General features: G+C 38.8%; 2 protein-coding genes across 4 annotated transcripts in view; one reads left to right on the forward strand and one right to left on the reverse strand.

The window, feature by feature from the left end:
* The window catches only part of LRRIQ4 (leucine rich repeats and IQ motif containing 4), a 50894-nt gene extending 42761 nt beyond the window's left edge, over window positions 1-8133 (reverse strand). The window contains exon 1 of the mRNA XM_037841089.1: window positions 8052-8133. The gene's annotated coding sequence lies outside the window, so the exon portion shown is untranslated. The remainder of the gene's footprint in view (window positions 1-8051) is intronic.
* Window positions 8134-8278: 145 nt separating this feature from the next.
* The window catches only part of LRRC34 (leucine rich repeat containing 34), a 48256-nt gene continuing 31883 nt past the window's right edge, over window positions 8279-24651 (forward strand). For all 3 annotated transcript variants that reach the window (XM_037841111.1, XM_037841121.1, XM_037841131.1), the window contains exons 1-5: window positions 8279-8411; window positions 11485-11605; window positions 12136-12257; window positions 12357-12421; window positions 12913-12996. In XM_037841111.1, the coding sequence (XP_037697039.1) occupies window positions 8330-8411; window positions 11485-11605; window positions 12136-12257; window positions 12357-12421; window positions 12913-12996 (474 nt within the window). In that variant the 5' untranslated portion in view covers window positions 8279-8329. The remainder of the gene's footprint in view (window positions 8412-11484; window positions 11606-12135; window positions 12258-12356; window positions 12422-12912; window positions 12997-24651) is intronic.

The raw sequence follows: 24651 nt of genomic DNA on the forward strand, positions 1-24651 counted from the left end.
TATTACAAAAGGAATTTACACCAGTATTCCTACAGAAAATGGATGCAAAAATCCTAAACAGAATATTGTCAAACTAAGTCCAGTAATATATAAAAAGGATAACATATTATGATCACATGGGGTTTATTCCAGGAATTCAGGATTCATCTAACATTTAAATATCAATCCATGTGATCATTACATTAACAGAATATAGGAGGAAAAAAATATGATCATCACAATAGATGAAGAAAAAGCCCTTTAGACAATTCAGTACTCATTAAAGTTAAAAACTGTCGGCAAGCTGAAAATAGAAAAGAATTTCCTCAATATGATAAAAGTAAATACAAAAAAACTGTAAGATTATTCTTGGTGAAACAATTTCATCCTATGATTAAGAACAAGACACTTTATTTAACATTGTACTAGAGATTCTAGCCAATGGAGAAAGGCAAGAAAAGGAAATAAAAAGCAAAATTACTGGAAAGGAAAAGGCAAAGCTATCTGTGCTGGTTTGAAGCTTTTATGTACCCCAGAAAAGGTCATTTTCCTTTAATCCATTCCTGTAGATGCAGACCTATTATGGGTAGGACCTTTTTATCAGGTTGTTTCAATTGAGATGTGACCCATGTAATTCAAGGTGGGTCTTAATCCTTTACTGGAGTCCTTTATAAGCGGATAAAGGACATAGAAAATGCCCAGAATATGCAGAGAGAAACACCCAGAGAAGTTTGGAGAGAGCTCAGAGAGAAAAGTTCCTGAAGAAGCTAAGAGAGGACCCGCAGGACACAGAGAGGGAGCCATTGGAACCAGAGGTGAAAGCTGAAACCTGGGGGTGTTGGGCCGGCAGATGCTGGCCACGTGCTTTCCCATGTGACAGAAGTGTCCCAGGTGCCAGCAGCCTTTCTTCAGAGTCCAGGTATTATCCTGCTGATGCCTTAATTTGGACATTTTCATGGCCTACAAACTGTCAATTGTAAGTTAATAAATTCCTATGGTAACAGCCAACCCATTTCTGATGCATTGCATTCCGGCAGCTTTAGCATACCAAAACACCATACTTATTTGCAGATGATATAATTGAATTATAATTATAAGTGAATTTTTCTAGACCATTAGACATAATTTGAATATAAAAATTAATCGTGTGATAAAATGTGGTATATATACACAATGGAATATTATTTAGCCATAAAAAGGAATGAAGTACTGATACATTCTACAACATGGATGAACCTTGGAGACATGTTGAATGAAATAAACCAGACATGAAAGGACAGATATCTAGTATGATCTCACTTATATTTGGTCAGGAATTCATAGAGTAAGAATAAAGTCAGGAATTAGAATACAGATTACAAGAGGCAGGGGCAGGGATGGGGAATGGGGAATTTCTGTTTGGGATTTTGGGAAAGTTTTGGTACAGATGGTGGTAATGGTAGCACAATACTGTGAATGTATTTGACACCAGTGAACTGTATACTTGAAAGTGGTTAAATGATTAATTTTAGGTTTTATATGTTACTAAAATTAAAAAAAAACAATAAACCTGTACAACACAAATAGTGAGTGCTAACGTAAGCAATGGACTACTGTTTAAAAATATAGCAATAATAATATTGTTTTATCAATTGTAACAAAGGTACCACTGTAATGTAAAATGTTTCTAATATGGAAAACTGAGTGTATGTGTTGGGGGTGGTGTATTTAAGAACTCGGTACTTTTTGCATGCTTTTTCTATAAGCTTACAACTGCTCTAATGAAAACTGTTTTTAAATTAGTTATATTTCTATATACCAAAAAGAATTGAAAAATAAAAATACCATTCACAAGAGTATCATATAATTTCAAATACTTAGAAATAAATTTAACAAAAAATGCGGTCAGTCTTTACACTGAAAACTACCAAACAGTGCAGAGAGAAATAAAGATGACCTAATTAAATGGAAAGACAAATTATGTCCATGCATTAGAAGATTCAAGAATGCTAAGATGTTACTTCTTCCCAAATCGATCTGTAGATTCAATGCAATCCCAGTCAAAATCTCAGCAAGTTTTTTTTTTTTGGGGGGGGGTAGACATTGACAAGCTGGTTCTAAAATTTATATGGAAATGCAAAGGACCTAGAAATGCCAAATAGAACCTCAAACAATAAGAACAAAATTGGTGGATTAACTCTATTGGACATAAAAATCTTATAAATCCAAGATGTTAATATTGTATTATTGAAGACTAAGGCCCTGGGTTATTAATACACACATACACACCCCACCCCACCCCAACCCCCTAAGTCCAAGGACAAAAGTGGAGAACAACATGACACAATGGCAGCTGTGTTGATGGCAGCATCTTTCTAGGATGGGGGCCATTTTAGTTTTCTGGCAGCGAAAGCAAATACCATGCAGTGAGTTGGCTTAAACCATGGGCATTTATTGGCTCTTGGTTTTGAAACCAGGAGAAGTCCAAAATCAAGGTGTCAGCAGGTGATGTTTTCTTCCCGAATACTGGTGTTCTGGGGATGGCGGCCAGTGATCCTTGGTCCTGGGTTCCTCTGTCACGTGGCAATGCACAGGTGGCCTCTGCCTTCTCTTCCGGGTTCCACTGACTTTCCCCTTCTTGTTTCCCATGGCTTTCTCTCTCTGACTTTCACTCTGCTTATAAAGCACTCTAGTCATTCAGATTAAAGCACTCCTAACCGCCTGATTCTTTTAGGCCACCTCTTAACAGAAGTAGCATCTTGAAGAGATCTTATTTACAATGGGTCTACACCCACAGGAACGGGTTAAGTTTAAGAACATGTTTTTCTGGGGCACATAGCTCCAAGCTACCATAGAGTCTTTCTTGTTCGAGTATCCAGGTTTTTCAAACACTTAACTGTTTCTGGCACATAACAGTATGTGTTCAATATCCTTGTTACTGTATGCCTAGCCTCAAAGAGAAGTTTGGGACAGTGTTGCTTTCTTTTATTCAAAAAAAGAAAAAGTTTTGGTATTGACTAAATTATGTCTAGAACTAGCTGTCTCCAACATTTTTATCAGGCAGATTACAATAATCTAATACTGTTCAGTCCTATTGGATAAAATCTACAGTTTTCTAAATTCAGATGTCTGACAATGCTGACGGTTTCTACACAATCTACAGTAGGTGGACTGAAGAGGAGATAATATAAATAAAAATGGCTAGCACCTAGAACACTTACTAGGTGCTCTAGGCTTTACTTAGATTAAGTGCTTTACTTAAATCAACCTATTTAATCCTCACAAGTGCCCTATGAAGGAGGCATTATTATTTTATATCTGTTTTACAGATAAAGAAACTAAATAACTAAAAAGGCTCTTCTCAACATGATAGGAAGTAGGAGAAAGAGCAGAAATTTTGACCTGACCTCTCCTAGGTTTTTAACATCATTTTTTTTTGTTGTTCACAAGAAGCCTGGCTTTTATTAAAACCATTCTCCTAGAGTTTGAAGTTTCAGGCTTGATTTTCTTTTGCAGCCTTTCAGCATTCATCTGGGGGAAATTCACATGGACTAGCCACACTGATCAGAGTTAACACAAGGGTGTGTGTTTGGGCTTCCAGACACTTAAAAGAATTTATTTCTCCTGACATCCTGCTCCGCGATTAAACCTACCTAGTATGTATGAATGTGTGTGTAGATATATTGTTTCTCCTTAATCATAAATCCCACGTGTCTGGAATCAATTTGAAAGATCACTAAAAGCTATATATATATTGTGCACCCATTAGTGGACTTAATAAAAGTAGATCATAAAGGCAGGATTTACAACAGCTTTGCCAGTAATTCAGTTACAGTAAATAAATTGGAAAGATTGACTCCTAATTAGCCATTTTTTTTCCCTAGGGATTGCTACCTGAATGTGGCCAGATTAATTTATTATATCAATCCAGTATTACTGTGGGTTTCAAAGTGATGTAATTGTTGCATGTTCATTTCAAGGAGCCAGGATTCTGGTAGTTTAATAATTAGTCCTTCTTTGTGTAACTATAAAGCCTGAGAAAACCATTTAGGAAACTGATCAACCCTCTCCAGGTCTCATGCTACACAAACTGTAAGATGAGGGTCCTGAACTTAATGTGGTGTATAATTCCCTCTGGTCGCAAAAATAACCGTTTCTGGTTAAAACGATTTCAAGATTTCACTTAAAACTTCACCTGTGAGATCTTTTTCTTAACACTATATCACTGGGTAAACAGACAAGCTAAAAATAGCCTTAATTGACCCAAGACTGGAGAATCATGTAATGGTCACACTACTTTGATAAAAACTTCTAGAAAACTATAAAATCCCTTGAAAATTTTTCAAGTTTCCTCTCAAGTGGTACTGAGGTAAAGTCCTGTACAGATTTCAGACTCCAGTGGAAATAGTTTAATAAGCATTTTTGGCAGGAAGTGGGGGCTCTCAAAAGCTCAGCCAATAATAAAGGGAGATTCTGGGATACTGAGATCCTTGACATGTTTTCTCCTTAAGAGAAATAGAAGGAAAACAGAAACCTATGTCTGATTGTGAGTTCTGAAAGGTTTATAGAGTGAAGACTTTTACCGAGCTGCCCTACTGAAAACCTCTGAGCAGTCATTTAAAGGTTAAAAAGGCCTTCATCTAATATCCCTTTGCCAGAATTATCAGTCCTTGTGCTCAGCAGCATGTGCCCCCAGCCTCAATGTCACCAAATTATTGATCTGAAATAGCTGTTTAGGACTTGTTCCCTTTAAATAGACTCAAAAGCAGCGTTTAATCTATTTTCAAAAATGTTTCTATTAATCATCCCCTATCCACACCAACAAACTACATACCTAGTAATTCATAGCCAAAAACTTTTTAACAACTTGGTGGTTCAAATTATATTTTGCATGAAGACTGTGATAAATTGAATTATGTACCCCAACAAAACACATGTTCTTAATCTTAATCTGCGCCCCTGTGAGTGTGAACCTATTGTGAATAGGACCTTGTGAAGATGTTATTCTTAGTTAAGGTGTGCCCCAACTGAATTAGGGTGGGCCTTAATCTGTATTACTGGATGCCTTGTAAAAACAAGTCAGAGAAGGCCAGAGGGGAAAGCCAGAAGTCAGCAGAAGCCCCAAAGGGCACAAGGAGAGCTCGCTCACTATGTGACAGGAGGCAGAGATGCAAACCAAGGAGCTCCAAGGATGCAGCAAGCCAGCATCAGAATACTACAGTCTTTGGGAGAAAGCATGGCCTTTCTGATACGTTGATTTTGGACTTCTAGCCTTCCAAACTGTGGTATTCATCATAGCAGCCTGGCAAACTAAGACAATGAATAAGATGGTTTTAGGCACTATTCTAATACTAATTACGGCTATACTTTTCATCTCATCAAAAAATAAAAACGTAAACTTTTCATAGAATGCACTGTTCTTGTTATCCATAGGACAATCATTTTAAAAATAATGTAACATTAATTTTATCACCTGCATATCCAGCACCTAAATAACATGCATCCATGAATAAAACCAAAAGTCAGCACTTCAGATACTCATCAGGAAATTCAACCAGGAATTTACTCTGTTCCAGTACTTGCTAGTAGTTCAGCTGAGTCATCTGATAGTTGGAAAAATAGCTAATGGATATCTTAAATATTAATTCCCCCAGATGCTCTGGGTTCTATGTCCATATTATCACAAAGCAACATACATAGACTTATTGTCTATGTTTCCTAGAGAAATGACTTCCATTATAATTTAAACAGCATACTGTTGGCTTTTAAAATAGAGTCACATTGAAAGAAACAATCACTTGAAAAATATTTCGGGATCTTCTCCAAAACTATAGTCATAGGCATGCCTATTAAACTACTTATGTACAGATACATGTGCTAAACTTTCTGTGGCAGATTGAATTATATACCCCAGAAATACATGCTATTAATCTTAATCCATTCCTGTGGGTGTGAACCCATTGTAAACAGGACTTTTGGAAGATGATATTTTTAGTTAAAGTGAACTGACTGAATCAGGTTGAGCTTTAATCCAGATTACTGGAGACCTTTATAAGCAGAACAAAATTCAACATAGAGGGAAAGCCACAGGGAGAAGCCAGAAGTCAATGGAACCCAGAGGAGAAAGGAGAAGGACATCACTACGTGCCTTGGCACATGACAGAAAAGACAAGGACCCAGGATCACCAGTAGTCAGCCACAGAACTCCACAATCTTCATGGAAAAAGTATCACCTTGCTGATAGCTGGATTTTGGACTTCTGGTCTCAAAACTGTGAGCCAATAAATTTCTGTTATTTAAACTAACCGGTTGTATGGTATTTGTCACAGCAGCCTTCCTAGTATATAATGTGCAGGGGAAGCACCTTTCAGAGAAACAGAAATGCTTTCTTTGCGTGGAGAATGGGACTATATATACCCTTATGTATTCTCTTTTGCTCTGACTTCTAGAGAGCTCAAATTTACATTAGCCCTCCACTCTGGGTTCCTGGCAAAGAAGTACTCAGTGAACCCGCTCAGATTTCCTTGATGCTCAGCAACTCCCTCAACCCCAACGGTGATTTTTAAGGGAAGGTTTAAAAAAAATTTTTTTTTGCAAACTAAGTCTTTCCCTCACCCGGAAATCACTAGGGGTAATGAGAAATGTACTGATGGAAATAAATTGTGCATGTAGTCAGTCTCTTTTTGACCATCCTATTTGTAATGTATTTTGATACTGCAGGCTGTAATTCTGTGTAAATGCTTTGTTTTTATTTGCTTGCTTATTGTTTTTGTTTTCCCTCTATAGTAGACAGGATAACAGGGCTATAGGGTACTGTTTGTCTGGATAAAGCAGCTCTTTTCCATTTATTCTGTTCTGACCCTGTTTATTAGTCACTCTCTTGAAAAAAAGTCTGATTCTGCTCTTCTTACTTCCCTCCCCCTGCAGCAGCAATTAATTCTCAACCTCCCTTTACTTTCCTCTATCTCTTAATTCAAAATAAATTAAGACTGTAAATGCACAACTTCTCTAATTTACAAAAAAATAATGAGAGGGATAGAGAAGAGTAGATGCAGAATTGTACCTGGGCTCACACTTGCTTTAATATTCCAAGTCACCTCTCAATTTCCTGTGAGATGGGGTAGATGAACACATAATTGACTATTTTTTAATCATCATTGTGCCTAACTTGAAGAAATGACATTCCAAGTGATGCTTAAAATCTGTAGCTACAGTGTTTCAAGAAACTTCTACCTTGCCTAGCAGTTTCAATACAGTGGAGGGCTGGTCTGGAATTGCCTAGTGGAGAAGCACAAGGAAGTCAGGACTTGGACGTTTTGTGTTGTACCTTTTAACTGTGTTCATAAACGGCCTGGTTTCATCTTATGTGTCTTCCTCCACCTTCTCTCCACCTCTGCACAGCTACCCTAGCTAACTCCAGAGTCTTCTACATCCTCAACCTACTTCTCTCTGGTCCATGGCCACATCCAAATAGAAGAGCTTTCCTTCTCTACTTCCTCTCTCTCCCCTGCCAGTACCAAATCCTGATCATGTTAATCTGTAATATTTGTAGTATCACTGTGTTCTGTCTCTTCCTCCTCAATCTCCAACCCAGCCTTCGCTGAGGCCCTAACGTCTCCCTGCCAGGTCGTGTCAAATCCAGCCTCCATCCTGCCACTCCCGTAACAGTCATACTCCTCCGAGGACCCACAGGGCTCCACGTGGATCCTTCCCGCTCTCTATACTGCTCTGAGCACCCTGAAGTACATACACGTCCCCAGAGTGCACCAAACAGATCCATCCCCTGGCAGGTTCACTTGGACCAATCCAGATGTCACCTCCTCCAGGAAACCCTCTCTGATGTCCCTGGCCCTCGTCTCCCCCAAGGCTCATCTACGTGCTCCTTTATGCTCCCATAGCCCCGAACCTTTAACACGTGATGGTGCGACTACATGCTTCTGCGCTTAGCCCGGGCAGATCTCTGCACACTTTGGGGAGGGGGGGCTGTGTCATAATCGTCTTTGTAGCCCCTGTCCCTGGCCCAACAGCCGTGTCTCTCAAACCTGGGAACTCTTCTTCTTGCAAAAGCGCGGGAGAGCCCTCCCTCACTGTACCTTTAACCTAGGGCGGGGTGACTTGGACACAGACGAGGTGATGGAGTAGCCTGCATAGAATCGGCGGTCCCCAGAGGCCAGGCAGGGTACTGCATTGACTCCCGACGCCTGCAGGATGCGCGCTCTGGGTTTGCGCTGTCGCTCCGTGTCCACGCGCAGAGCGCTCCTGAGGGAGTGAGCGCGCCGGCGGCCGGGTGCGGGACGCGCGCGGGGTCGCCATGGCAATGCCGCCGCCGCGGCCCGCGAGGTAAAAGAACAGGTGGCACTGTCGGGAGGAAATGGATCCCTCCCCGGCCCCAGGTCCCACCCGGGTCCCCACTCCAACCCCCACTCCGACCCTGGCCTCGGCCGAAGAGCACGGTAAGAACTAGGGGCCCTTCGACGCCAGCCTGGCCCGGACAAAACGCGCCAAGGGCGTGGGTGACTGAGCCACCCGGTCGCAACCCCCTCTTCGTTCGAGTAGATTGCAGGCCAGAGGCGGCGGGGCGGGAGGTACTTCCGGGGAACCCTGGTTGTGGCCGGAACTTTGGTACGCCCCCAAACAGAAGCGGGAGGGGAGTCCCAGGTTTCTGCGGCGGTTCCGCCCTTCGCTCGATAGATTGCCCGGAAGGAAGGTGTGCCTGACGCTGTGCTCTTACGGTTTCCGGGAGGGGTGTACTTCTACCCGCTTTATGTGGAAGCCCTAGAGAGCAGGCCCCGGGTGGGCAACGCTTTGCACCTGTCTGCCACTTCCGTTTTAAATATTTCTGCGCCCACGAATTATTTTTAGGAAATTAAGCGTATCCCGCCCCCACCTCCTCCATTTCCTTTTCGGATGCCTGTTTAAAGTATATGTTTGCGCAAAAGGAGCTGTACCAGAAGCCTCATTTAAACCTCTCTGCATCCATGAGATGGGCATTCTTATGCTCTCCCTTTAAGCAGAAGAGGAAATTTAAGCTCAGAGAATTTAAGTAACTTGTGCAAAATAACACAGCAGATTCTGGATAGGCACCCAACCCTGACTGTCAAACCTTGGGTGTTCTAGTGGTTAGCTGTTCCTGTAGAGAAGAGCATAAGGAACCGTCTCCAATAGGATTCGTCTTTAGAAAGTTTAAATCGTGCTCCCAGGTAAAATAAATTACTTGGAATTCAAGCCTTAGGCCATGGATGAAAAACGAAATTTGGGTTAGATTCTCGACATAGTTTTACTGACTGGTTATTCCCTAGTTTTTGCTCTACATTTGGAAGACTGATTTATTATTTTTCTCTTAACATGAATACGGTATAGGAAATAAGATTATTGGTGCCATAAAATCCAGACATAAAATACTTAGGTGAATTTTAAATGAAAGGAAGAGTAACAGAAAAATATAGCAGAAACTTTGAAATACTTTAAATCTACAGCTAGCTAATTAAATAACATTCTAATAACTTTCTTTAGCTATATTTAATTTGTAATCTAAGAGTCCTTCATGCCTTCACAAAAATATGAGTTGTAAACCTGACACATTCTTGTGTGTCCTGAATGTGGTGATGCCAGCTGAGGACAGGTACTTTATCTCAGAAGGGTCTCAGGGCAATCCCTCTTCTCTTTTTAATATCAAGGATGCCAGAGGGTGGAAAGAAGCTCCTTGGGAACTCAGCCCCACCTTCTGTTTGGGATCTGCTTGCTTTGTTTTTCCGGTGATGCTAAAACATCATTTTCTAGATTGCATTCCAAGTGAACATGGTCACAAAAATCTGGGAAATGCACAATCCTTACCACCTTTGCCCAAGCTCAGCAATTTGCAGTCTTCCTGCAACTGTTTAAAATATCTTGAAAAGTGTCACAGATTGGACTGTTCAGCTTTCTTCAATCCAGCACTTCCCAAACTTATTTGATAATAAAACCCATTTATTTGAAACATCGTTGATTATCTTGTAGGAAATTAATATGCTACAGTAAACAGTTTGGGAAATACTGTGCTAAAATATTACTTCAAAACATGAAAATTTCCTGAAATTGGTGAAGGGTTTCATTGTCCACATTCCACATGACAGAAATTAGACTGACATTAAAATTTTTCAGAGATATCAAATGACGGGAAATCCAGTGTAATGTTAAGTGAAAACTGTATTTAAAATACCCAAAAGATTCCAGTTTTGTTTAAAAATGTGTGTAAGTATATATAACAGGAAAACAATTAGAAGGAAATACCCTCAGACCTCAAAAATGGTTGCTCTTTGGCAGTAGAGTTGCTGATGATTTTCTTTTGATATTGAAATTTCCAAATTGTTTGGAATTAGTGTGTGTTAAATTTATTTTTTAAAAGATTATTTAAAACAAAACTATAAAACTTTATTTGCTTTCATTCTTAATATAATGTTCCTCATCTTAACTCTTGGGCTGTAAATTTGCTTAGCTAACTCTAGTTCACAAATAGTGCGGAAGTCTGTTCAGCTAAGGATATTTCTGAAATGTAGAGACCCAGGAGAGAAGCTGGCTCCTAAAGAAACAGGCCTGGTTGAGCAGTGAGTTCTCTGGGCACAGATTTTTAAAGAAATATACAAAAGGTAGAAGACAGAAAACAGACAGGGGCTTGTGCTTATAAGAAAAGTAACAGCATAGCTTCCACTCTTCCTGGGTCTTGCAAAAGATGCGTTTAAAGAAATATTGGTAACAATAAGCCCATTGAGGAAAGCTGTATGTGTAAAGTAGGGAGGAGATCTCAACTTCTGATTTGTTACTGTCTTTATTAAGAACTAAATAGGGAGGAATCACCTTTGAGAGAGGAAATGGATGGCCAGGATAGGTGAAGAGATACTATGAACCAAGCGTCACCTAGGTATGAGGAAGAACTGACAAGAGCTATATTCAAAGATGTCATCAACTTGGGGTTGTGTAGAGGGTATCCAAGAAGCATAAGGGATGTGATGATTTTTCAGACTCCTTTCAAGTTTTGGTTCCCTCAAATCACTGTGTTTATTTGAAGCCATTATAAGAAACCTTGAGTTACCCTGACTGGTGTGGTACTGTGGAAAGAGGCTTTGGAGTCCTAGAGTTTGATTCTGCACTCTGTCCTTATTAGCTGTGATTTTGGACAAATTTTTCAACTTCTCTGGAGGTCGTTTTCCTTAGCTACCAGGCCTGGTACATAATAGAACTTAGTTCTCCATTATGTCACTTCCAAGTTAGGGTGCTGAGTAAAGCCCTTCTCTGCCTACCCTGCCTCATGGTGAGCTCCGATTTAATGGCCTTAGTTCTCCAAAAAGCATTTTTTTATTCTCCATTTCCCCCATTCCTCACTTCTCTTTCTCTTCTCTCCTCCATCCTAGTTCCATCTCCTTTTCACCCCCACTTCCATGCTATGCATACACACTTTCATCTTTGATTGACAGTTATTATAATTGGGGATGGAGACATTTCTAGAATAATTTGTATATGATGACGAGTAATGTAATTGTTTTTCAAAAGTTCCAGCATCTATTGCCAGTCTGCGAGAACATTATTGTAATCTGTGTGCGGAAAAGTCCCAGAAAATTAATCCTTTTATATTGAATATACTCCAGGAAGTGGATGAAGAATGTAAAAAGGGGTAAGGAAGACAAATACTTCATGACATCAGCAGTATTCACTGATACTCGTCTGTGTGAAAATCTTGGAATACTGAGAGATTTTTTGCCATTTAAAAATGGCTGGTAAAATGGACATATCCTTTGATTCAGATAAGTGACATTGTTGGCAAGTCTTACTGCAGTGTAGCATACAAGAAAGAGCACTAGACCAGGAGTCCCCAGTCTGGGCTCCAGATTTGACCTTAACTCCTGTGAGATGGGTGAATTTAGCGAAATCATTGAAGTCTTCAATGTCTTTATACTGTGGGGATATGTTGTGTTTTCTTTGTGTGGATAATTCAGTGATATATGTTCAAGTGTTTTGCAAAGTCTGTAAGAATATTCACCATTATTTAAAATTATCTGGTGTAAATCTACCACATTGTTGTATATACTTGGTTCCAGTAAATGCTATCCATGATGTTACTATTTATACATGAAGAAAAAAATACTTTTATTTGTTTACTGGATTTTTTTCTTTGTATTTCACAATCATTTTCTGTACTTTAAGATTGGAGAAAGGAATCATATTAAACATTGCTGGTAACAATCGCCTAATGCCAGTACAAAGAGTAACAGGTGAAGATTTTTGGACTCTTTCCAGAATTTTAAAGAAAAATCCATATATTATTGGTATGTCTCTTTAAGAATCAATACCTCCTGCTTCTCATTGTCCTGATTTTAAGTATTTAGTATAAGGAATGTAATTCTTTATTCATCTGTGTCTTTCAGGTTTGGATGTTAGATATAATCTCCTCAGTCATGTAGGTGCATACTATGCTGCAAAACTGCTTGAGGTATTTTACTATGAAATACTCTTAGTTCTGTTTACAGTGCAACCACTTAGTGGAATCATAAACATGCAAAACACTAGTTTTGCAGTTTCCAAGGGTCCTGACTCTGTGCTATAGCACTTGAAATATAGTGGAAACACATTTGTATATTTGGTTTCAGTAGAGCTGGTGCCTAGAGCTCCTGAGTCAACTTTTGCAAATGTGTTGTACACCATCCATGGTTAAATAAATACATAGAGCACACCCAGTCATTGAATCATTGGTCAAAGTTGAATATACAGTCTTTTTCTTTCATTTATATTACAATTAAATTTATGTTTAAATGAGAATGGTGAAGTTTCTCTTCAGTGGTAGTTTCTTTTGCTGGACATTTTTCTGGGTTATAAAAAAGATTTTCTGTGGAGGAAAAGGTTTACTTAAAGCAGCTCTGAAACATATATTGATTGATTTCCAATAATACTTGTGTAATAGCTTCTTTTTTCTCTTTATTGTAGAAACAACTTAATATCATTTATTTAAACCTTATGTTTAATGATATTGGGCCCGATGGTGGAGAATTGATTGCTAAAGTGCTACATGTAAGCATTTATATACCTCAAACTAACATTTTATTTTGGAATGTTAACTTTTGATGGCTTGGCTCCAACAGAATCAAATGTTAACATGAATTTGTTGTTTTAATATTGTAGGAATGTCTATTTTTATTTAATTTATTAAATAAAATAATTTATGTTAATATTTAGTTAAATATTAAACATTTAATTTAATATTTATTAATTAATTTATTAAAGTGTGAACATTATGAGTACTTTTGAATTCATTTTTTGAAATAAACAGCTTTATTGAGATATAATTCACTTATTTAAAATTCATCTTTTTAAAGTATACAGTTAACAGTTGTTTTTAATAGTCACAGAATTGTGTAATCATCACCATTACTACTCTTTATTTTATAACATTTTCATCATCCCAAAAAGAAGTCCCATCTCCATTAGCAATCCCTCTCCATTCTTTCCTCCCTCTGGTCTGTGGCAACAAGTAATCTACTTTCTGTGGCTATAGATTTGCCTATTCTGAACATTTTTATATAAATGGAATCATATAATATTTGGCCTTTGGTGACTGACTTCTTTCACTTAGCATATGTTTTCAAGTTTCACCCATGTTGTAGCATTTGTCAGTACTTCATTCCTTTTTATTGCTGAACGGTATTCCATTGAATGGATATACCTCATTTTGTTTGTTCATCAGTTGATGGATAGTTGGGTTGTTTCCACCTTTTGACAGTTACGATAGTGCTGTTATGAACATTTATGCACACATATTTGCGTAGACATAGGTTTTAAATTTTCTTGATTATAAATCTAGGAATGGAATTCCTGGGTCATATGGTAACTCTGTGTTTAATATTTTCAGAAACTGCAATATTGTTTTCCAAAGTGGCTGTACCTTTTTACAATACAACTAACAATGTATGAAGATGCCAATTTCTCCACGTCCTTGCTAACTCTTGTTATTGTTTGTCTTTTTTGTTTTAGCCATCCTTCTGTGTGTGAAGTGGTATTTCAGTGTGGTTTTGATTTGCATTACCCTAATGACTAATGATGTTGAGTCTCTTTTTATGTGATTATTGGCCATTTGTATATCTTCTTTAGAGAAATCTCTATTCAAATTGCATTGTCTTTTTGTTACTGAGTTATAACAGTTTTTTAGAAAAATATATTCTTTACACAAATTTCTTCTTAGGTATCTGATTTGCAAATATTTTCTCCCATTCTATGGGTGGTCTTTTCACCTTGATTGTGTCCTTTGAAGCACGAAAGTTTAAAATTTTTATAATGTTCAGTTTATTTTTTCTTTTGTTGCTTGTGCTTTTGGAATCATATCTACGAAGGCTTTGCCTAACCTAAGGTCACAAAGATTTTTGCTTATGTTTTCTTCGAAGAGTTTTATAGTTTCAGATTTTACATTTAGGTCTTTGATACATTTTGAGTTAATTTTTGTAGATATAATTCTTTTGCGTGTGGACATCCAGTTGTCCCAGCACCAATTTTTAAATACATTTTTTTGTGAAATTTAACATATATACATAACATTGATAACTTTCAAGTATGATTTAACAAGTAGTTAGCAAATTTCAAAGAATGTTATGGGTTACAGTTCCACACTTTCAGTTATTTCCTTATTGTGAAATATAACATATATATAGAAGGGTGATAATGTTCAAAATACACTGTAACAAGTAGTTATATAGTTAATCTCAAAGAATGTTATGGGTTACAGTACCACAGTTTCAGCTATTTCCTTATTGCCAGCACCATTTTTTTTTAAAGATTATTCTTTCCTCCATTGAATTATCTTGGCACCTTTATCAAAAATCAGTTGACTCGAGGAGGGGGGCAAGATGGCGGCATACAGAGGAGTGGAATTTAGTTAGTCCCCTGGAGCAACTAATAAACAACCAGGAACAACTAGTAAATAATTTGGAATAACTGCTGGAGGACAACCGTTACCACATATCATACCCCAACCTGGATTGGGAAGAACGCCTAAAATCACAGCATAAAATCTATAAGTAAAAACTGTGGAACCGCACTGGAAGCACCCTCCCCCCATGGCAGGCTGAGCTGCAAAACCTCACTGTGGTGGAAAGCAGCCACCCTGTGAGCAACTGAATATAGCTCAGCCCAGCTCCAACTGGGGTTTTAATTAACAAATGTGGACTGCTGAATACAAGCTACAAACCCTCAACAGGCAGGCAGAAGCTTTTAGTGATGACTGACCTTAAAGAGCCAAAAGACTCTTCTGTCCCGGGAGGTGGAGCCCAGAAGACCAGATGTTACCTCTTGCCATCAGGTGAAACTGAGGGGCTGTGGACTGGCTCTGAAAGGGGGCTTTCTGTCCCTTTTTCTCTCTCTCAACGTGATGGGCTCAGTGGAGAGAGTCTCGGCTGTTTTCAGTTCGCAGCACTCTGACCCAGACAGAGGAGGAGATAACACAGTCAGAAAGACAAAGGAGCTATTCAAATGCAGATAACTCCCTAGGGGGTATAACTTCCCTTCAGAACCAGACCCCAGAGCCTGGGAGACAATAGCCAAAACAGAAACTAAAGGAAACATGCCTCCTTACACCAGTCAGTAGTGACAGGCTGACAGGCACCACCTTCTGGGGAGGTTAAGAAAAGCACAGTGCCTTGAGACCTCAAAGAAAGGTCTGTTAATCTCTAAGACACACCTGCAGGGAGACTTGAAACTGAATATAACCCTATTCTGAGATCTGAACCCATTCGGGTCTGGGAAAATCTGATTGGAGTAACCAAGGAAAGCAGAAAACTACAGTCTACCCTAGGAAAAAAAGATATGGTCCAGTCAAAGGAAGAAACTTACACCTCAATCAAGATACAGTTGACATATTGTTTCACTTTAATGAAACAATCTATTAAAGATTTTCAAAGAAATATGCTAAATCAAATAAAAAACCAAATCAACAAGTTCAGGGAAGATATGGCACAAGAGATAAAGGCTATGAAGAAAACACTGGGGGAGCATAAGGTAGAAATGCAAAGTTTGAAAAAACAACTGGCAGAATCTATGGAAATGAAAGGCACAACACAAGAAAGAAAAACGCACTGGAGATATACAACAGCAGATCTCAAGAGGCAGAAGAAAACATCCAGGGAACTGGACAACAAGACACCTGAAATTCTACACACAAAAGAACAAATGGGGAAAAGAATGGAAAAATTTGAACAATGTCTCAGGAAATTGAATGACAACATGAAGTGCATGAATGTACATGTCATGGGTGTACCAGAAGGAGAAGAGAAGGGAAAAGGGGCATAAACAATAATAGAGGAAATAATCAATGAAAATTTCCCATCTTTTATGAAAGACATAAAATTACAGATCCAAGAAGCACAGCGTACCTCAAACAGAATAGACCTACACCTAGACACTTAATAATCAGATTATCAAACATCAAAGACAGAGAGAATCCTGAAAGCAGCAAGAGAAAAGCAATCCGTCACATACAAAGGAAGCTTGGTAAGACTATGTGCAGATTTCTCAGTAGAAACCATGGAAGCAAGGAAGTGGTGTGATATATTTAAAATAATGAAAGAGAAAAACCGCCAACCAGGAATCCTATATTCGGCAAAACTGTCCTTCAAGTATGAGAGTTTAAAATATTCTCTGACTAAACATACAATCAGGGATTTTGTGAACAAGGTACCTGCACTACAGGAAATACTAAAGGGAGCACTACAGACAGATGGGAAAAGACAGTGAGAGGTTTGGAACACAATTTTGGGTGATGGTAGCACAACATTGTAAGTACACTAAACAAAGATGACTGTGAGTATGGTTGAAAGAGGAAGGTTAGGAGCATCCGGGACACCAGAAGGAAAGAGGACTGTATAACTCAGTGAAACCTAGAGTGCTCAACAATTGTGGTAAAACGTACAAATGTATTTTTACATGGGGGAGAACAAATGAATGTCAACCTTGCAAGTGTTAAAAATAGGGTGGTATTGGAGAAAAAATACATTCAATGCAAACTAGAGACTATAGTTAACAGAAACATTGTGTTATGCTTCCTTTAATATAACAAAGGTAATATACCAAAGCTAAATGCCTATAAGAGAGGGACATAAGGGATGGGTATGGGACTCTTGGCATTGGTGATGTTGTCTGACTTTTTTATTCTACTTTAGTTTAATTCTGTCTTTCCTTTTGTTGCTTTTTAACTGAAATCTTTTTCTTTTTCTTTTTCTCTTTTCTCTCTACCTGCTTTGACTCTTCCTCCTTTGTGGAAGAAATAGAGATGTCCTTATATAGATAGTGGTGGTGGTGATGAATACATAAATATGTGACTATAGAGGGAACCATTGATTGTTTGCTTAAGATGGAATGTATGGTGAGTGAATAAAAGCATCTTTAAAAAAAATGGGTTGATGAAGAAACCTTGAGGGCACTATATTGAGTGAAATAAGTCAGGCACATAAGGACAAATATTGCATGTTCTCACTGATATGAACTAATTATAGTATGTAAACTCATAGACATGAAATATAAGTTACCAGGATATACTCAAGAATGGGGAGTGGTTGCTTGTTATGACCAGAATGTTCAGCTAGGTTGAACTTAAGTGTTTGGAAATGGACAGGGATGACGATAGCACATTATTGTGAGAACAACTAACAGTGTTGAGTGGTGTATGAATGTGTTGGAAAGGGGAAGCCTAGAGTCACATATGTCACCAGAAGGAAAGTTGGAGGTTAAAAGATGGGAATGTATAAAACAGTGAATCTTGTGGTGGACAATGTCTGTGATTAACTGTACAAATATTAGAAATCTCTTCCATGAACTAGAACAAATGTATGACACTATAACTAGAAGTTAATAATAGAGGGGTATATAGGGAAAAATATACCTACTGCAAACTATATACTACAGTAAGTAGTATTTTAACATTTTTTCATCAACAGTAAAAAATGTACTATACCAATACTATGAGTCCATAATGGGGGTGGTTAGGGGTATGGGACGATTTGAGGAAAGTTGGAGGTTAAAAGATGGGAATGTATAAAACAGTGAATCTTGTGGTGGACAATGTCTGTGATTAACTGTACAAATATTAGAAATCTCTTCCATGAACTAGAAAAAATGTATGACACTATAACTAGAAGTTAATAATAGAGGGGGAATAGAGGGGAGGCGGGGCAAGATGGCAGACTGGTGAGCTGTATGTTTTAGTTACTCCTCCAGGAAAGTAGGTAGAAAGCCAGGAACTGCGTGGACTGGACACCACAGAGCAATCTGACTTTGGGCATACTTCATACAACACTCATGAAAACGTGGAACTGCTGAGATCAGCGAAATCTGTAAGTTTTTGCGGCCAGGGGACCCGCGCCCCTCCCTGCCAGGCTCAGTCCCGTGGGAGGAGGGGCTGTCAGCTCCGGGAAGGAGAAGGGAGAACTGCAGTGGCAGCCCTTATCAGAAACTCATTCTGCTGATCCAAACTCCAACCATAGATAGACGGAGACCAGACACCAGAGAATCTGAGAGCAGCCAGCCCAGCAGAGAGGAGACAGCCATAGAAAAAAAACAACACGAAAAACTCCAAAATAAAAGCGGAGGATTTTTGGAGTTCTGGTGAACATAGAAGGGGGAAGGGCAGAGCCCAGGCCCGAGCTCAGGCCCTGAGGCGCATATGCAAATCCTGAAGAAAAGCTGATCTCTCTGCCCTGTGGACCTTTCCTTAATGGCCCTGGTTGCTTTGTCTCTTAGCATTTCAATAACCCATTAGATCTCTGAGCAGGGCCCTTTTTTTTTTTTTTTTTTTTTTTTTTAATCCTTTTTTCTTTTTCTAAAACAATTACTCTAAGAAGCCCAATACAGAAAGCTTCAAAGACCTGCAATTTGGGCAGGTCAAGTCAAGAGCAGAACTAGGAGAGCTCTGAGACAAAACGCAATAATCCAGTGGCTGAGAAAATTCACTAAACACCACAACTTCCCAAGAAAAGGGGGGGTGTCCGCTCACAGCCATCATCCTCGTGGACAGGAAACACTCCTGCCCGTCGCCAGCCCCATAGCCCAGAACTGCCCCAGACAACCCAGTGTGACAGAAGTGCTTCAAATAACAGGCACACACCACAAAACTGGGCGTGGACATTAGCCTTCCCTGCAGCCTCAGCTGATTGTCCCAGAGTTGGGAAGGTAGAGCAGTGTGAATTAACAAAGCCCCATTCAGCCATCATTTCAGCAGACTGGGAGCCTCCCTACACAGCCCAGCAGCCCAGAACTGCCCTGGGGGGATGGCACTCACCTGTGACATAGCACAGTCATCCCTCAGCAGAGGACCAGGGGGTGCACGGCCTGGAAGAGGGGCCCACTTGCAAGTCTCAGGAGCCATACGCCAATACCAAGGACTTGTGGGTCAGTGGCAGAGACAAACTGTGGCAGGACTGAACTGAAGGATTAGACTATTGCAGCAGCCTTAAAACTCTAGGATCACCAGGGAGATTTGATTGTTAGGGCCACCCCCCCTCCCTGACTGCCCAGAAACACGCCCCATATACAGGGCAGGCAACACCAACTACACACGCAAGCTTGGTACACCAATTGGAACCCACAAGACTCACACCCCCACTCACCACAAAGGCTAAGCAGGGGAGGACTGGCTTGTGGAGAACAGGTGGCTCGTGGACGCCACCTGCTGGTTAGTAAGAGAAAGTGAACTCCATGAAGCTGTAGATCTGATAAATTAGAGATAAGGACTTCAATTGGTCTACAAATCCTAAAAGAACCCTATCAAGTTCAGCAAATGCCACGAGGCCAAAAACAACAGAAAATTATAAAGCATATGAAAAAACCAGACGATATGGATAACCCAAGCCCAAGCACCCAAATCAAAAGATCAGAAGAGACACAGCACATAGAGCAGCTACTCAAAGAACTAAAGATGAACAATGAGACCATAGTACGGGATACAAAGGAAATCAAGAAGACCCTAGAAGAGCATAAAGAAGACATTGCAAGACTAAATAAAAAAATGGATGATCTTATGGAAATTAAAGAAACTGTTGACCAAATTAAAAAGATCCTGGACACTCATAGTACAAGACTAGAGGAAGTTGAACAACGAATCAGTGACCTGGAAGATGACAGAATGGAAAATGAAAGCATAAAAGAAAGAATGGGGAAAAAAATTGAAAAAATTGAAATGGTCCTTAGGGATATGATAGATAATATGAAACGTCCGAATATAAGACTCATTGGTGTCCCAGAAGGGGAAGAAAAGGGTAAAGGTCTAGGAAGAGTATTCAAGGAAATTGTTGGGGAAAACTTCCCAAATCTTCTAAACAACATAAATACACAAATCATAAATGCTCAGCAAACTCCAAATAGAATAAATCCAAATAAACCCACTCCGAGACATATACTGATCACACTGTCAAACACAGAAGAGAAGGAGCAAGTTCTGAAAGCAGCAAGAGAAAAGCAATTCACCACATACAAAGGAAACAGCATAAGACTAAGTAGTGACTACTCAGCAGCCACCATGGAGGCAAGAAGGCAGTGGCACGATATATTTAAAATTCTGAGTGAGAAAAATTTCCAGCCAAGAATACTTTATCCAGCAAAGCTCTCCTTCAAATTTGAGGGAGAGCTTAAATTTCTCACAGACAAACAAATGCTGAGAGAATTTGCTAACAAGAGACCTGCCCTACTGGAGATACTCAATGGAGCCCTACAGACAGAGAAACAAAGAAAAGACAGAGAGACTTGGAGAAAGGTTCAGTACTAAAGAGATTCGGTATGGGTACAATAAAGGATATTAATAGACAGAGGGGAAAAATATGACAAACATAAACCAAAGGATAAGATGGCTGATTCAAGAAATGCCTTCACGGTTATAACGTTGAATGTAAATGGATTAAACTCCCCAATTAAAAGATATAGATTCGCAGAATGGATCAAAAAAAATGAACCATCAATATGTTGCATACAAGAGACTCATCTTAGACACAGGGACACAAAGAAACTGAAAGTGAAAGGATGGAAAAAAATATTTCATGCAAGCTACAGCCAAAAGAAAGCAGGTGTAGAATATTAATCTCAGATAAAATAGACTTCAAAGGCAGGGATGTTTTGAGAGACAAAGAAGGCCACTACATACTAATAAAAGGGGCAATTCAACAAGAAGAAATAACAATCGTAAATGTCTATGCACCCAATCAAGGTGCCACAAAATACATGAGAGAAACACTGGCAAAACTAAAGGAAGCAATTGATGTTTCCACAATAATTGTGGGAGACTTCAACACATCACTCTCTCCTATAGATAGATCAACCAGACAGAAGACCAATAAGGAAATTGAAAACCGAAACAATCTGACAAATGAATTAGATTTAACAGACATATACAGGACATTACATCCCAAATCACCAGGATACACATACTTTTCTAGTGCTCATGGAACTTTCTCCAGAATAGATCATATGCTGGGACATAAAACAAGCCTCAATAAATTTAAAAAGATTGAAATTATTCAAAGCACATTCTCTGACCACAATGGAATACAATTAGAAGTCAATAACCATCAGAGACTTAGAAAATTCACAAATACCTGGAGGTTAAAGAACACACTGCTAAACAATCAGTGGGTTAAAGAAGAAATAGCAGGAGAAATTGCTAAATATATAGAGACGAGTGAAAATGAGAACACAACATACCAAAACCTATGGGATGCAGCAAAAGCAGTGCTCAGGGGGAAATTTATAGCACTAAACGCATATATTAAAAAGGAAGAAAGAGCCAAAATCAAAGAACTAATGGATCAACTGAAGAAGCTAGTAAATGAACAGGAAACCAATCCTAAACCAAGTAGAAGAAAAGAAATAACAAGGATTAAAGCAGAAATAAATGACATAGAGAACAAAAAAACAATAGAGAGGATAAATATCACCAAAAGTTGGTTCTTTGAGAAGATCAACAAGATTGACAAGCCCCTAGCTAGACTGACAAAATCAAAAAGAGAGAAGACCCATATAAACAAAATAATGAATGAAAAAGGTGACATAACTGCAGATCCTGAAGAAATTAAAAAAATTATAAGAGGATACTATGAACAACTGTATGGCAACAAACTGGATAATGTAGAGGAAATGGACAATTTCCTGGAAACATATGAACAACCTAGACTGACCAGAGAAGAAATAGAAGACCTCAACCAACCCATCACAAGCAAAGAGAGCCAATCAGTCATCAAAAATCTTCCCACAAATAAATGCCCAGGGCCAGATGGCTTCACAGGGGAATTCTACCAAACTTTCCAGAAAGAACTGACACCAATCTTACTCAAACTCTTTCAAAACATTGAAGAAAATGGAACACTACCTAACTCATTTTATGAAGCTAACATCAATCTAATACCAAAACCAGGCAAAGATGCTACAAAAAAGGAAAACTACCGGCCAATCTCCCGAATGAATATAGATGGAAAAATCCTCAACAAAATACTTGCAAATCGAATCCAAAGACACATTAAAAAAAGTCATACACCATGACCAAGTGGGGTTTATTCCAGGCATGCAAGGATGGTTCAACATAAGAAAATCAATCAATGTATTACAACACATTAAGAAGTCAAAAGGGAAAAATCAATTGATCATCTCAATAGATGCTGAAAAAGCATTTGACAAAATCCAACATCCCTTTTTGATAAAAACACTTCAAAAGGTAGGAATTGAAGGAAACTTCCTCAACATGATAAAGAGCATATATGAAAAACCCACAGCCAGCATAGTACTCAATGGTGAGAGACTGAAAGCCTTCCCTCTAAGATCAGGAACAAGACAAGGATGCCCGCTGTCACCACTGTTATTCAACATTGTGCTGGAAGTGCTAGCCAGGGCAATCCGGCAAGACAAAGAAATAAAAGGCATCCAAATTGGAAAAGAAGAAGTAAAACTGTCATTGTTTGCAGATGATATGATCTTATATCTAGAAAACCCTGAGAAATCGACGATACAGCTACTAGAGCTAATAAACAAATTTAGCAAAGTAGTAGGATACAAGGTTAATGCACATAAGTCAGTAATGTTTCTATATGCTAGAAATGAACAAACTGAAGAGACACTCAAGAAAAAGATACCATTTTCCATAGCAACTAAAAAAATCAAGTACCTAGGAATAAACTTAACCAAAGATGTAAAAGACCTATACAAAGAAAACTACATAACTCTACTAAAAGAAATAGAAGGGGACCTTAAAAGATGGAAAAATATTCCATGTTCATGGATAGGAAGACTAAATGTCATTAAGATGTCAATTCTACCCAAACTCATCTACAGATTCAATGCAATCCCAATCAAAATTCCAACAACCTGCTTTGCAGACTTGGAAAAGCTAGTTATCAAATTTATTTGGAAAGGGAAGATGCCTCGAATTGCTAAAGACACTCTAAAAAAGAAAAACGAAGTGGGAGGACTTACACTCCCTGACTTTGAAGCTTATTATAAAGCCACAGTTGCCAAAACAGCATGGTACTGGCACAAAGATAGACATAGATCAATGGAATCGAATTGAGAATTCAGAGATAGACCCTCAGATCTATGGCCGACTGATCTTTGATAAGGCCCCCAAAGTCACTGAACTGAGTCATAATGGTCTTTTCAACAAATGGGGCTGGGAGAGTTGGATATCCATATCCAAAAGAATGAAAGAGGACCCCTACCTCACCCCCTACACAAAAATTAACTCAAAATGGACCAAAGATCTCAATATAAAAGAAAGTACCATAAAACTCCTAGAAGATAATGTAGTAAAACATCTTCAAGACCTTGTATTAGGCAGCCACTTCCTAGACTTTACACCCAAAGCACAAGCAACAAAAGAGAAAATAGATAAATGGGAACTCCTCAAGCTTAGAAGTTTCTGCACCTCAAAGGAATTTCTCAAAAAGGTAAAGAGGCAGCCAACTCAATGGGAAAAAATTTTGGGAAACCATGTATCTGACAAAAGACTGATATCTTGCATATATAAAGAAATCCTACAACTCAATGACAGTAGTACAGACAGCCCAATTATAAAATGGGCAAAAGATATGAAAAGACAGTTCTCTGAAGAAATACAAATGGCCAAGAAACACATGAAAAAATGTTCAGCTTCACTAGCTATTAGAGAGATGCAAATTAAGACCACAATGATATACTATCTAACACCGGTTAGAATGGCTGCCATTAAACAAACAGGAAACTACAAATGCTGGAGGGGATGTGGAGAAATTGGGACTCTTATTCATTGTTGGTGGGACTGTATAATGGTTCAGGCACTCTGGAAGTCAGTCTGGCAGTTCCTTAGAAAACTAGATATAGAGTTACCATTAGATCCAGCGATTGCACTTCTCGGTATATACTCAGAAGATCGGAAAGCAGTGACATGAACAGATATCTGCACGCCAATGTTCATAGCAGCATTATTCACAATTGCCAAGAGATGGAAACAACCCAAATGTCCTTCAACAGATGAGTGGATAAATAAAATGTGGTATATACACACGATGGAATACTACGTGGCAGTAAGAAGGAACGATCTTGTGAAACATATGACAACATGGATGAACCTTGAAGACATAATGCTGAGCGAAATAAGCCAGGCACAAAAAGAGAAATATATATGCTACCACTAATGTGAACTTTGAAAAATGTAAAGGAAATGGTTTATAATGT

This window comes from Choloepus didactylus, chromosome 1 (assembly GCF_015220235.1).
Source record: "Choloepus didactylus isolate mChoDid1 chromosome 1, mChoDid1.pri, whole genome shotgun sequence".
In the NCBI taxonomy this organism is placed as follows: Eukaryota; Metazoa; Chordata; class Mammalia; order Pilosa; family Megalonychidae; genus Choloepus; species Choloepus didactylus.